The sequence below is a fragment of the Notechis scutatus genome, chromosome 4 (genome assembly GCF_049901735.1).
Source record: "Notechis scutatus isolate UNSWTSFEM ecotype Mainland chromosome 4, rNotScu1.2, whole genome shotgun sequence".
Taxonomy (NCBI): domain Eukaryota; kingdom Metazoa; phylum Chordata; class Lepidosauria; order Squamata; family Elapidae; genus Notechis; species Notechis scutatus.
In genome coordinates, this window is record NC_142012.1 from 130,336,017 (window position 1) to 130,351,097 (window position 15,081).

Genomic DNA, 15,081 nt, shown 5'->3' on the forward strand with positions numbered 1-15,081 from the left:
CTTCTTTTAGCTGGTATGTTAAACAAGCCATCTTTATTTAGGAAGGCCAAAACTGGACAAGTTAGTACACCCAGATTGAATTACCACAACATACTTTTTAGTTTCATTTGTCAAATCTATGAAAACTAATCTAGAATAACTGTGTTTGTACAGCAGCTAATCATGTTTTAGCCTAGGGTATTGTGTGAAGCTCAGCCCTTATTTTTGATACAGCATTTAGTAAGATGTACAGTCAGAAACATTTTTTTTTTAATAAACTGGGCTTTAGTTAATCTTGGGTGAACCTGTTAATAGCTGGTGTGTCAACAAGGGGATTTGGTAAGTAACCTCATGCTGGAAAGCATGCAAGACCTCTTTATAGCTAGAATTGGCTTTCAGGACAAGGATATCCATGGCTAAGATGGGGGTGGGGAAGGGGGGCGATTAAACAATCAGACAAGAGAGTTGGGAGCCTCCAGTGGCTTAACAGTCATGTAGCCTTACAGTAAAGTCAAGTTTTTCTCCTTGTGTTTCCTTTCTGATTTACCTGACAGAGCTGACAGCTGCTTGCATACATGTTGCAGTGCAAATAAAAAAGGACAGAACTTCTATCCTACTGTGTACATTTTGGCATCATTGCGGTTAGAGATGGATGTGTCAGTAAACAAAGTTGCAAGTAGTGATTACTCCTTTAAAATTCTTAATTAAGGCTAGCACTCTCCATGTATTTTATTTATTATTTATAAATTTTATTTGCTATCCATCTCACAAAAATACCCTAGTGGTGTACAACAATTAAGTAAGACAATAAATATACAAAAAGTCATATTATTAATATAAATACTCATTATTAAAACATTAACAAAAATATGCAAGGCACAGGAGAGAAAGAGAATGTCAGCCACAATAATGTTGTTATTCTTACAATGTTGTTATTCTTTTGAATACCCCAGACCTGATGATACAGCCTGAGATTGAGGGACTTCTGGAAGATAAACAGGGATAGAACTAGCCTCACTTAAATATTACTAAATATTTTTATATTTTATAAAATATTTTGTATTTTCACAACAATTTATTTAAATATTTTCCTCATCCAGTGCAGTGAATATGACTGGCTACTGGGAGATACGTTTAGCAACATTCCCTGGCATGATGGATATGTCTAAAAGGATGTTTCTTTGCCTGCCTTTTCTTTATGATTTGCAGGGAAGGTTACTGATTGTGTCTTGAGATCTGTTGGTGGGACTTGGATTAAGAAATTCCTCAAATGGTCATTTGCATTATAACTGGCATGTGACATACCATGCTGAGAAATTTTAAACCATTAATACCTTTTTTCCTAGCATTAAGTGTTATGAATATTTTTTAATTGTTTATATTTGTGAAAACTGCTCCAGCATTAAGATCACAACAAAAGGGTTGTGTATAACTATTTTAAAGAAGTTGACACACCCTATATTAAATTCATTATCAGGGTATGTATATTATATTTGCCAACGTGGTACATTCAAGCATAAAAAGGGATGCAGGTATCACCAAGCTTGTGGGGAATCCCAAGACTTTTCACTGAAAAACAATGTAAGAAGCACAATCATAAAGAGGTGAGCCAGTTGCATGGTTTTAAATACCAACTACTTAATGTAAAGATGATGATGGGTCATTGAGAAAGCAAGAATGCAGCTTAATATCTTGGAAGAAGCAATTCTAACTGGCTAACCTGAGTAAAATATCTGCAACATGTACTTGAAAACTGTGGGGCACACTGCCTTCCAAAAACATTTTTCACTATTAAAAGTTAATCATCACCATCTCATTAAAGTAACCCACCATTAAGTGTACCTTTTGATTTTCAAGGGAGATATAAAGAAGTGTGATTTATTTTATACCAATAAAAAGTAGATTATATTGAATAACGTATTGCAATCTTCCCATGATGAATATAGCTAGGAAGGTAACTCTTATGAATGCATTAAATATGTGCTGAATTGCTTCAGGCAAGTTATCTGGAATTATAAGTACGCTTATTTGGCCATGACATTTTACCAAGAAATGCCTAGATGTAGACATGAGCTTCTTTCAAGGAAAAAAGAAAAAATACTATCACATTTTTCCCATGTGATAATTTCAATCAAGTGAAACTAAACAAGAGGGATTTTGATGTCTAAACAGAGTTTGAATCATTGTTTTATTTACTATTTTTTCATTATTTTATCCTGTTGATAAATAGGGAGGGAAGAAATAAAGGATGGAAGAGAAGGAGAAAGAGAAAAAAAAAAAGAAATAGAAAGAGAGAAATAAATAAATAAATCGAATGTATAGGTTCTAACATGTAAAATTGGGGACCATATGAGTTGAAAAAAATAATCCATAAAAGATAATCTTTATACAATAATGATATAAGGAAAAGAAATAGAATATATTTAGAGATATTTTTAGCATTTCAGAGATTGAAAAGTAAACAGCAGATTGATCGATGTTAAGCATATCTTTTACAAAAGGACAAGAAAAGGGGAATACCCTCATTTTCTCTGCCACATTACGCTCTAATCTGCTCAATAGAAAACAGAATCATATATGACTGGAAAGTCATATGTTCTTGCAGCTTGAACAATCATTAGCATCTGATCACCATGACACTGTTTCAGAAATGTATGATAAATATTCAGATTACACTGAAGTCTGGCCAGAATTCACACAGAAATAGAAATAGGAACAGTGGCCTAAATATAGAATGGGTGGGGGGGAGGCACTTTCATGCTAAGTCCACACATCACTCAGCCCCTTCAATCTTATAAGCAAACAAAGGAATGGTACATAAGCTCCTAACCACAGAGTATAATAATGTGCAGATGCTTTACTTTTTTTGTAGCTTCAATCCACATGTGTGTGCTTATTTCATGTAATTGTAGAAAGAATTCACTTATTAATGTTTTAAGGCTGTGTTTCTCCCAAATTTCCCAAACATTGAAGGCTGTGTTTTCCAAAAATGCCCATATGTTCATTGCTAAATTTCCTAAATGCTTCACCATAGAAAGGAAAGAAGCATGCCCTAAACCACTGTGAATTCTCTTATAAAACTGTACTAGGTGCCCAGCTTCTGAAAGGCAGTTTCCTCCATAAAAGAGATTGAAGAAATCTCCATGACTATGAGCATTGAGATATGAATCATTTCTATAGCAGCTTAAACATTAAGCCCATTTTTATGCTATCTATTGAGCACATCGTCCCCATCTACCAAATTGTAGCTTTACTGATGCAAAAAATGGAAGGATTTTCCACAGTTCTGCATGGATCTCTATTCAACTGCTGTTCTGTAGAGAGAGAAAAATGAATTCCAACTGGAATGATCAAAGCCACTCATTTAAGTATTGTCCCTGGTAATGATCCACACTACTGTATTTCTAGTGTCCCTGAAAAGTTCTGTTTCAGACAGATGGATAGTCTTGCATATTGCTCTTGTTTCTCTTGCTTTTGCCTGCCTTTTTATCTTTTACCAGGTAACTACGTTGAGTGGATTGTTGATGCTTAATAAAAAAAAAAAAACATGAAGCTATATTTTTACAACTGAACTGTATACATTACATGCTTGCTTTAATTTGGCTGTAGGGATTAACTGGGATTGTGTAGGGTGCAAACTAAACTGTATATTACGAGCAGAATTTTTCCAAATAACAGGAAGTATGCCTATTCTGTGGTGCACCTGCATTCTGAAAGAGCAACACCTCTACCAAATCCAGATGGATCTGCTAGTATTTAGAAAGATCCTGAACACCTGGCACTTCAATTTGACCCTGGATCAGGATGTTGTGTGAGCAATCAATATGTGTCAATTTGTGTGCATAATATTGTGTTACATATATCTCAACTCTGTTAAATTTGGGTTCATGCACACTCAATGTTAAACAACATTGCCAGATGTTCAAACTGCATTTGGCATTTTTGTCCACCTATCAAGTCCTTCCCAAGGACCTGGGATAGGTAGATGTGAAGTTTGATACTGACAGATATCATTGTAGGATGCAAGCTGTTTCTTATTTTAGGGAAATATCTTTTAGAACTGCCTAAAATGGCCTGATCTGCAAACAAAATCTACAGTTCACTGAAAATGTATTAGCTGACACTGAAATAAATGTCCACAATAAAGTATTGCTGATAGAACAGTGAGCTGCATGAGAGAATTGTCTAAAAGAAACTTTTTCTGCAAGTCATATGAAAGTCATTATCTAAAGTATGCAAAGAAAACCTTGATAAGCTTGAAAATTTTGCAACAAAGTGCTTGGGATAGATAAATCTAAACTGAAATGTTCAGCCACAACAATACACAACAATTTAGAGGGGGAAAAAAGTTGAAACATTTGAAAAAATGAACACTTTGCTATCCATTAAGTGGTCGAGGTGCAAGTAGGCACCTCTTTTATGCTTTAGGAAGATATGACAGCCTGTGGCACAGGAAGTACAGTATTATTATACAAGTGAAAGATGGATTCAATTAAGTACAGTATTAACATACCCTAGAAGCTAATCTTGCATAGTCAGTGAAGGAACTTAAACTGGAAAAAAATTGATATTTTAGCAAGATAATTAAGCTCATCTCCAAATAAACTGTAAAATATTTGTCAAAAAGAAAGAAAGGCTTTGTACAATCTTCACAGTTCTTAAACTTAAATATTATTGAAAAATTGTATGGTGAATCACCAACCTACAGTTGACAGAATGAAACCTGAGAATCTTTCTAAATTAGAAGAATTATAAAAGAAAACATTTGTAAAATAACAATAGAAGATTCATAAGAGGCCACAGGAAACCTTTGGAACCCATTATTTCTGACAAAGGAAATTTTTACAAAGTTTTGACTGAAAGGTAACCCAGACCTTTGCACCTGCGATATTGACTCAATCTCATGTGCTTTGTAGTATTAGAACTATTCTCCAACATCCTTACTTTTGTTTTTTTAAAAAAATAAAAATAATTCCTTGTTTGTTGCACTGTCAGCCAGATATCTAGACGGCATTGGCATTTTTATCCACCTATTGAGCCCTTTAGAATGTGGGGTAGGCAGATGTTGTTTTTTTATGTTATTAGAAGTATTGTTAAATAGCCATAACCCAATATCCCAGATTTTAGATGGAAGATTGTGGGAATTAGGGCTAGAATTAAAACTAAATGCAATTTCTATTGGAGGTAAAGAATTTTCCTGCCAGGGACTTCAATAGGAAGAAAATAAGAAAGCCATCACATGAATAATTCTGCCGATTTCACCATAGCAAATGGTAGGGAATTGTAGGAAATGGAGGAAAAGATATGTTAGTTTGCAGTCTGCTCTTATTGAATATAGCTGTGGCCCAGGATGGGCTTTAAACCTGCAGTCTATCATAATTCTGGGACTGGGTACTTCACTATTGATTGCTGTTATTGGTTTTCTATTGTTGAATACGTTTACACATCATTCTAAGTCAGAAGTCCACAAACTGAGGATCTAAGATCATACATATTCCAAAGGTTAGTCCTGAACTATAACAAAGTAATAGAAGAGTAAAGTTATTAAATGCCTGCAAATAAACATTTTTTCAGTAATTTAATCTTCATGGCAGAATAAAACCCAGTTTAATTTTTATCTTGGTCTCCCGTTATTTAGTGTGACAATCAATACACTATCAGCCAGAAAAAAGTTAAGCAGGTCTACTCCAAGCCAAAGTTTCTTTAATCAAATGACAAATTTAGTCAATGACATCTTGGGATCTTCCAATTGACCCAGAAGCATTCTTGGAAATAAAAAAGATTGTGGAGATTGGCACTTTCTTTTCATGTATATTAGCTCGTTTACATTTTTTTAAAATGAACAGTGTAAAAGAATAACAAAACAGCAAGCGGCCTGAGAATCTGATAGGTGCAAAATGCTTCAGAGTGACATACCACTAAAGGTGCCAGGTGTGGTACATATAGATGTTGGATGTTATCCTTTTAAGTCATGTCCAACTCTTGGCAATTCTACGGATCAGGTCTCTCCATATCTTCCTATTTTGTGCTATTTCTTTGGCTTTTCTACCCTCTGGCTAATGTCAGCTTTGATAGTGTGCAGCCACCGTGTTATTTGACAGCCTGTTTTCCTTTTTACTGCTAACTCTTCCAAACGTAATTACTTTTTCCAGTGAATTCCATCACAGGCCATGGTCAAAGTGAGGCAGTTTCATAATTTTACCTTCTAGTGACATGTCTGCTGTTATGTGCTCCAGAATTAAGTATGCAATGCCACCATTATAAAGCAGTATTTCTCAACCTTGGCAGTTTTAAGATGTATGCTGTTTCAATTCTCAGAATTCTCCAACCATGCTCTTGAATAAAAAACATATACATGTAACAATATGAACTGTTACATTATAAAAACACTGCTTTCTTTTTTTTACTTTCATCAGGCATCAAAGGCTCTTTTCTTCAAATAAAGCTTCTATTAATGGTTCTGCTTAGGTATAGGCTGCAGTAAATGGATAGGTCATGCAATGACTGGATTCACACATCTTTGAAATAATTTTAGAATTCAGAAAGTGGTAATTTAATTCAGGTATCAATTTTCCAGCCACTGTGGTCAAAGGACGGTCCACTACAGCAAAACTAATTCCACAAAATAACTTATTATGCTCAATAAATTGTGCCAATGATAATAAGTGAGGTCCGAGTACCAGATTCTGGGAAGGACACTACTGTGTTTTAGAAATCTGACAAGAGGAAAAGGCGCTACGACCGAAGAGAACTTTCCATGTTTATGTTAAGGTTCTTTTGCGCAGGCGCGAAGAGGCCGCGGGAAAGAGAAATGCGCATGCGGAGAGAGCCGGGCCTTGCCTGTCCTCGTCGGATGTGCTGGCTCCTCGACCAGAGGGGCGGGTCAAGGGAGCGCGAGAGCGCGCGCGGGGAAGGGAGCTCATGAACCCGGCCCGGAGGGCGCGAGTGCGCGTGGCCGGAGCATGAACGGTCGTCGAGTGTGAGGCCTCGGGCCGGGACCCGGTTCCCCTGCTCTGTGGGGAACCGGGGGCAAGCGATGGTGCGGGACAGTCGGCGGGATGGAAGCTTCGACGCTGCCGCTGAGACGCGGCTAGTCCGCCGCCTCGGTTCCCGCCTGTTGCCGCTGCTGTTGTTGTTGCTGCTGCTGCTGCTGCTCCCTCCCGCGAGCTCCGAAAGCCAGAAGGGCCCGTTCCAGGCACCCATTCCAGCCACGGGACCGGGCCTCAGTGTTTATATGAGTCAAGAAGAGGTCCTGCGCCTTATCGGTGAGTGAGAGGCGGATGTGCACTCACTCTTGGCTCGGGTGCGCGCTCCCGTGTGTTTGTGTGTGAGTGAGTGAGAGAAAGGGATTTGACGTGTAATCAGAGTCTCTTTCTTTGGTAGGGGTGTGTGTTTTTTTTGGCGAGGACCAGGGAGAAGGCCCGCCGTCAAAGGGCTCAGATCGTGTGGGAGGTTGGTGGGTTAAATGGCGGGTGTCTCTCCTGGATAGGCGTCGGTATTATTCCTCTTCCTCCGGCCGAGCTATCTCTCCCATCGCCTGGCCCCTCGTTCCTTGTTGGGCCTTGCTGCGTTCCTGCAACTTAACCATCTTTGTGCCGTGAGCGCACCGCCTGGGATGGGATTTCGGGGTGGAAACAAATGTACGTGACTTTGGAAGAGGAAGAGTGCCCGTTTTAGGTTTAGCTTTGCGTTTTGATGGTCACTTAAAGGTGCTTCTCCGAGCACTTTCCAAATTCTGTCTTCGTCAACAGCCGGCTGGGATTATTTTCCCCTGATTTTGCCATCCAAGCAAAGTCACGGGCAGTCGTACCCCAAATCCAAAATTAACGTTACTTTGCAAATTAAGATTTCATTTTGTAGAAACCAATGCCTTTGACAAGAAATGATTTCTGTTTCCTATTGACAGGATGATGTTTTTATAGTTCCTTCAGAAGAAATAATTTAGAGCAGAAGTTAAATCCCCATCTTGAATAGTTTAACTGCTTCAGAAACAAAATTGTTATCTTTACAGCATGCATACCTAATTGTTTCATTTGTTGATTTCATGTGGAGAATAAGTGGAAGAAGATAGCACTTTAAAGCACTTGGTTTGCACAATTTTATCTAATTAATTTGCCATTTAAATTGGCAGTTAGAGCATCATTTTTTGTAAGTAGGACAACCTTCATTTTGAATAAACACTATAAGTGTTTATTGGTGGCAAAGGATAGCTAAGCTCCCTGCGAACCTGCATAAAACATGAAAAGAATAGTAACACCATTGACATGTAGTGGGAGGGAGTTGAGTTTGTGTTAATGCCTAGGACTGAAACTTGTTACTTGGCAAACCTATGCAGTGTAATTAAAATAGATATTGGGTAAAGGAGAATAGACCCCATTTGACATCCATTATGGTGGAGATAGAGTCAGTGAGAAAATCATGCTTTATTCCAGAGGTCTCCAAACTTGGCAACTTTTAAGACTTGTGGACTTCAACTCCCAGAATTCTCCAGCCAGCATAACATGGGAGTTGAAATCCACAAGTCTTAAAAGTTGCCAAGTTTGGGGACTCCTGCTTTATTCTATAATAAGTATTCTCCCAAAGTAGTATCACAGCAAGCAGCAATTAATAGAGGTTGCTGTTAGTTTCTCCCACAATCTTTGGATTTGTTATATATATAGGTGCCTAGTATATAGTTGACTAACTGTGTTTAGAATATACATTGGATGGTAGTTGAATGGATTAGATTTTTATCTGAATTTCTTCACATATAACCCAGAGAGGGAGAATGTGTTATGTATCACTTGAGTTGATTGGATAACTGAAACAGCTTATAAACTGAACAAATAAATTCTCCCATGTTATTGCAAAATCTTATGTCACATTTTTTAGCTTTTCTTTTGGTCCCCTCACCCAAAAACATAGATTAGGCATGACAAACTATAGTAACTCTTTATCTTCACCATCAGAGATGTTATAAATAAAGTAATAAATAATCATTTGAATCTGCCTTATAGAGCAAACATAATTCAGTGTCTCCGTTCAGACATAAATGCAACATTGGTTAATTTTTGTAACTACTCTCAGAGATTAGTTGAATAAACTGATAAACTATGGTTTGTAGTCTGTTCAAACAACACACTAAACCAAATCAATGCCATAATATGCCTAATGCAGAACGTTTTTCCTGGAGCGCAGAAAATTGGCTATGCTACCTATAGAAATCTATAAGTTCTGAATTAGCATCTGAAAGACACACAACTGTCTATCCTTCACTTGGCATTAAATGTCTGAATAAAATAGTGGATGTTTATTTCCTGTTGGTTTTTATAATTCCTTTTCTCAATTAAGCTTACATGAAGTTGGAAACAATGTAATATTTGACAAAAAGAACTGCAAAGTCCAATTTAATCATAAACAGTCACACTGAAATTCATTTAAACACCAGTATAGTTCACAGTATAGTTTCTATCACAGATCTGATAGAAACCAGAGCTTATCACTACATGTGGAACTATAAGCATGCATACATATGTGCTAATGATGCTGTTCCCTTTTATGGCAAGCTGTGTTATGTGAAGCACAGAAAAAGAGGAGGAAATTAAAGGAAAGAAAGAAAAATGAAATAAATTTAAGGCTAATTTACACCAACTCAATTCATAATACCTGTACTTTTCTTCCTTTCAAACCTTTTTTGCTTTTATCATATCCATACACTGATTCATGTTTTGCATGCTATTCTTTAAACTTAGCTCCTCATTAATTCAGCATAAGCATTACTTTCTCAGACTTCTCTATCTCCAAGAAATTCACTCTTTGTTCTTATATTTATTTTGCAATTCATTCCTATTTCATTCTTTATATGACCTAGCTCATTGTTTGTGTTGGTCATTTTTTAAATACTCAGTCTGAGCATTTATTCATTCATTCACTTTCAGTATACAGGGAGTTAGTTAACAACCACTAGTGTATCTACTGTTCAAAGTTATGAAGGTGATGAGAGTAGTAGTTAGTAGTCCAATGCTTCCACAATCACATGATCACAATTTGGGCATTCAGTGGTCATGTGATCATGTTTGCCAACATTCTGTTTTAGCTACCCATAAGTTAAAGGAATCTGGTAGTGAAGGTTGCAAATTGCTGCAATACGTTTCCCTCATCCACAAATTATTGCCTGCTCCCTCTGTGTTCATGCCTTGCCTCAAAGAACTTTGTGTGTCTACCCTAGACTCACTGCACTTGTGCCAGACTCTATGGCCACTTGCACACTTTCTCTAGCCACCCACACATCCTCTCCCAGTTGGCAGCAGCCATCCCAAGCTGCATTGCCATTAGGCTGAGCTTCCCCAGCCACCTGCATATCTTCTCACTCTCTCTTCCACTTACTTGCCTGCCAGCCTGCTTTTAAGTCATTCAGAACTTAAAACTTTCTGATGGGTCCTCCACTGACTTTGGTTGTTGGAAGCCAGCAGGAAGTTGCGAGGAGATGCTCACTTAATGACCTACATTCTCACTTAAAAGGGGCAGTCAGGATCACAGGGATTGCCATCACTAAATGATGCAGTCATGTGACATCACCTTTTAGGACTGTAGCACTTTACAAGAGACATTCTGGTCCTGATTTCTATAACTTCTTGAGCATCTGCCCTCAAATAAAAAAATAATTTTAGTAGTTTGTCACCATCTCTAAATATAATAACATAATCACTCTTTCCCCTATAATTCATTTGTATGTTTAAAAATCCATAAGCTTTTCAATTCCTTATTAGCAAAAGTCCAGCAAGGGAAACCAAATATAACTATTTTCCTGCTTTAGCCTTGATCAAATAAACCAACTTTTTAAATTTTTCCTAATTTTTAACATCCTCACTTTTAATCCTTTCAGAAAGAACCCCACAGCTAGTTTTCTATTTATCTCATTTTGTAGTCACAGGTCTTTCAAAACTTTAACAAATTTCTTTTGCTTATCCAGTAAATAACATTTGTCCTTTTATTCATCCCTTCAAAAGAAATTCTTCAAGACCTTAGCAAAATTCTCTTGTATATCCAATATGAAAAAAAATTCCAAATCCAATTCCTGCTTCAGTAGATGTACATCTCCTTCAGAAAATAAATTATCCATCAATTCTATTTGTATGTCCATATTCTTCTTCACATAGGTAGTCTTCGATTTATGGTTGTTTAAGTATCATTCAAAGTTACAATGGCCTTGGAAAAGGTGTTTTACAGCACATAAAACATTTTTGGCCATTGTAAAATATAGCACTATGCCACCCCTCTGTAGTCATTTGACTGCATTTTGGATGATTGGCAACTGGCTCACATTTGCAACCAATTGCCAAGCAACTTGTGATCGCAATTTTCAATGTATTCTGCCAGCTTTCCCAGAAAATCAGTGGAGATTTCAGCTCCATTTATGCAGCTGAACAAAGAAATTCTCTTCCATGCATAGAAGGGAGGAGTAATCCTTCAGGGAACTGCAGGAACAAAGCTGAAATGCTAAAGATTTCAGCTCTGTTTCTGCATCACCATGAAAGATTTCCCTTCCGTGCATGGAAAACCTTTTGCAGGTTGCAGGAACTAAGCTGAAATTGTGAAGATTTCTGCATCATTTCTACAGCTGAAATCCATTGGCAGGCTGCACAAAAGTTTGAGACCAAAAGAGCTGTCTGCTGGGAGGATTTTCGTTCCACAAAGAGTTGAAACCATTTGGCAGGCATTCCATCTAAAAACCTAGGAGGTTGTTTAACAACCAGAACCAGGAATGCCAGGATTGCAGTTGTTGAGTGAAACAGTCACATGAACATTTTATTTAATGACTGCTTCACTTAACAATGAAGATTTTGTTCCCAGCTGTGATTGGAAGTTGAGGAGTACCTGCATCATTGCTTAGACTAAATCTCTCCTCAAAGAAATTTCAAAAATTTTCATTGCAGCTTATTCTTGATCTGCAACTTCATTGTAACATGCTCTGCCAATTTTATGAGGAAGGTTGTTTATTTTTTCACAAAGATTGACCAAAAAAATGTGCAATAGCTTCTATTATAGAATTCTGCTCTATTTTTTTCTTTATTCTCTAACTCCCTTTAGTGCTTCAGCCTTCAAGGTCCCATTATCATAAAATACCCAAACCAAATGTCATTGTCTCATGAGAAAATTTGTTTTAATTAAATGAAAGGCATAATTTCAAATCAATCTAGACCCTTAATCCATTATAACATTCTAAAATCTATATTCTGACCATCCCTTTTCTGTATAATTCAAAAACTTATATATTGCAAAGTTTTTAAAAAGTCACATTAGCACCATGTGGAGGTGGAGAGAACTCGCCCAATGAATATAGAAAAATCTTGCCAATCCAAAGCGCCTTAATCTCTCCAACAGAACACTATTTTTTTTAATCTGAAAAGTGATTAAGTAATGAGGCTTGACTGATGTTAATGTTAGTCAGGGATGGGATTCTACCGGTTCTGTCTGGTTCTATAGAACCGATTGTTATGATTCTGCGCAATTTGGAGAACCGGCAAATCGCGCCACTGGCTGGCCCCGCTCCTCCCCATCCTTCTTGCCCACACAAACAGCTGATGGGCGGCGGGGTGGGGAGCTGGTCCTGGAAGCCCTGATGCCACCAGAATCGCTGCCATTGCCTTCCTTGGACACCATTGCAACCATCGCCATTGCCATCTCGCTGCCGCTGCATCCCCCCCTCCCAGGTATGCAAGCCCTGGGCTGGGGCTCAACAGCTTGCCTTTCCTCCCCTCACTATGTTTTTCCCTTGGGGAAGCGAGGCTGGGAAGTGTTGTTGACTGCCATCCGATCGCTGCGGCCTTAAGTTGCCCTGTGCCTGCCTCCCGCCTGTCTGACCTACCAACCTACCGGTAGATCCGCCTCTGCCTCCTGCTCGGCTCGGCCACTTCAGCAGCCGGTAAGTACAGTGTGGTGCCCACTTTGGTAAGCGGGCCTGGGAAAGATGGTCGAGTGCGGCCTCACCCTGTAGCCTGCCTCTTGTGCAGCACATTTCAACTTTGTGTGCTTCACAAATGGGGAGGAGGGGACACCAGCGCCATTGCCACCAGTGCCTCAAATGTGAAGTGCACTAAGTTTAAAAGTGCCGTGCAGCACGAGGCTGCTCGCAACAAGAGAAATATAGGGGCAGAGAGGCATGCTGCGCAGCACCTTTGAACTTAGCATGCTTCACAAATGAGGTGGCAGCAATAGCACTGGAATCTCCTTCTCATTTGTGAAATGTGCTAAGTTTAAAGGTGCCGCGCAGCGTGAGGCTGCTCACAGTGAGAGAAATATGGAGGAGGTGCGCTTCACAAAGGAGGCGGTGGCGGCAATGGTGCTAGAATCCCCTTCTCATTTGTGAAATGTGCTAAGTTTAAAGGTCCTGTGCAGCGTGAGGCTGCTCGCAGCAAGAGAAATATGGGGGGGAGATGCGCTGCACAGCACCTTTAATCTTAGTGCACTTCACAAATGAGGCGGTGGCAGCAATGGCACTGGAATCCCCTTCTCATTTGTGAAATGCGCTAAGTTTAAAGGTCCTGTGCAGCGTGAGGCTGCTCGCAGTGAGAGAAATATGGGGGGGGGGAGGTGCGCTTCACAAATGAGGCAGTATTGGCAATAGCACTTGGAATCCCCTTCTCATTTGTAAAATGCGCTAATTAAAGGTCCTGCACAGCACGAGGCTGCTCGCAGCAAGAGAAATATGGGGGGAGGCACGCTGTGCAGCACCTTTAAACTTAGCATGCTTCACAAATGGCTCCTCATTTGTGAAACACCCTAAATTTGGTGCTGAGTTTGGTGCTGCGTGAGGCTACTCAAGGCCAGACAAGAGGAATATTGGAGGAAGGGCGTGCGACTTTTCTCCGGAGACACTGACGCTGCTGCTCTTGCCATGGAGGAGAGAGAGAGATGAGAAACAGAGGGAGGGAGAAAGAAAGAGAAAACTATACTACCATAAGCATTCCAGAAGCAACATGCTCCCTTCCAGTTTCCACTCCCCCAACCAATCTCCCAAGCAACAGGAGCAGAAATTTCATCCATGCAAAAGCTGCATGACAGGAACAGGAAATTAAGTCTTCAAGTTCCTGTATACTGTTTCTAGCCGTCATTGAGCTTCAATAAACCAATGTTCTCCCCCTCCCCCTTGGGATAATTGTGTTATAATTAAGTCCTTATTGTATTCTATGGTTTATCTAATATTTCTTCTGGCAAATTGTTTGGGTTGTTAGCTAATATAGTAACATGCCATTGTCTGCTTATAATAGTAAGACATTGATGTTGCAAGTCGTCATATATCTGATGTCATTGATTGATGTCAGTTCTTAGCGATCACACAGGTGGACTTTCTCTAAAATAATTTCTTCCATCCTTGCTCTTCAGGTCTTTCCATGGTGCCTTCTGGCCACTGAATGGGTCCATCTGCCTTTCTTCTGTCATCCTTTCATTTTTGTTCCACTTTTTCAAGTATTATAGATTTCTCAGGAAACCTATATGTTTGTATAACATGTTCATAATAGGCGAGTTTCAGATTGGTCATTTGTGCCTCAAATTAGAATTTTGAATTATTTTTTTCTGTGTTAAATTTGTTTGCCGCTTTTCTATCCATGGTCTTTTCAGAAATACTGTCTATTCATAATTGTAAGCACTCTATTATTCTGCTCCAAACTCCCAAGTTTTGCTTCCATAGATTGTGATAGGAAAAACTACTGTCTGCACCATTTTCATCTTTGTAGTATAAACATGGCATGGTACTTATTTTTTTCAAGATATTAATTTCTACTCAGTCAAGTACTATTGGTGACATATTTCTTGACTGCTGGATCTTTAGTGTTAATAATTGACTCTAAAAGTGTCCATTACTATACTAACTTAATTGTCAGTTCTGTCACTTGGTGCTCTAACTGCCATTAGTTTGGGCTTTATATTTACTCTTGGTCCCATTTTTTTCACTATGCTTATTGACTTAAATAAGATGAGCTTCCAAATCATTTGAATTTTCAGCTCCAAGAGTAGTGTCATCAGCAAGATGCAGGTTATTGATTTTTTCCCTCCAGGTTTAAATTTATGTTCAACTTCTTATTCTACATTTTCTTTGTCAATTGTTTACAAGATAATAGG

At 38.7% G+C, this 15,081-nt stretch overlaps 1 protein-coding gene across 8 annotated transcripts in view; it reads left to right on the forward strand.

The window, feature by feature from the left end:
• Window positions 1–6,868: 6,868 nt before the first annotated feature.
• RYK (receptor like tyrosine kinase) overlaps window positions 6,869–15,081 on the forward strand; it is a 33,886-nt gene continuing 25,673 nt past the window's right edge. For all 8 annotated transcript variants that reach the window (XM_026691584.2, XM_026691721.2, XM_026691654.2 and 5 more), the window contains exon 1: window positions 6,869–7,244. In XM_026691584.2, coding sequence (XP_026547369.2) covers window positions 7,016–7,244 — 229 coding nt within the window. In that variant the 5' untranslated portion in view covers window positions 6,869–7,015. The remainder of the gene's footprint in view (window positions 7,245–15,081) is intronic.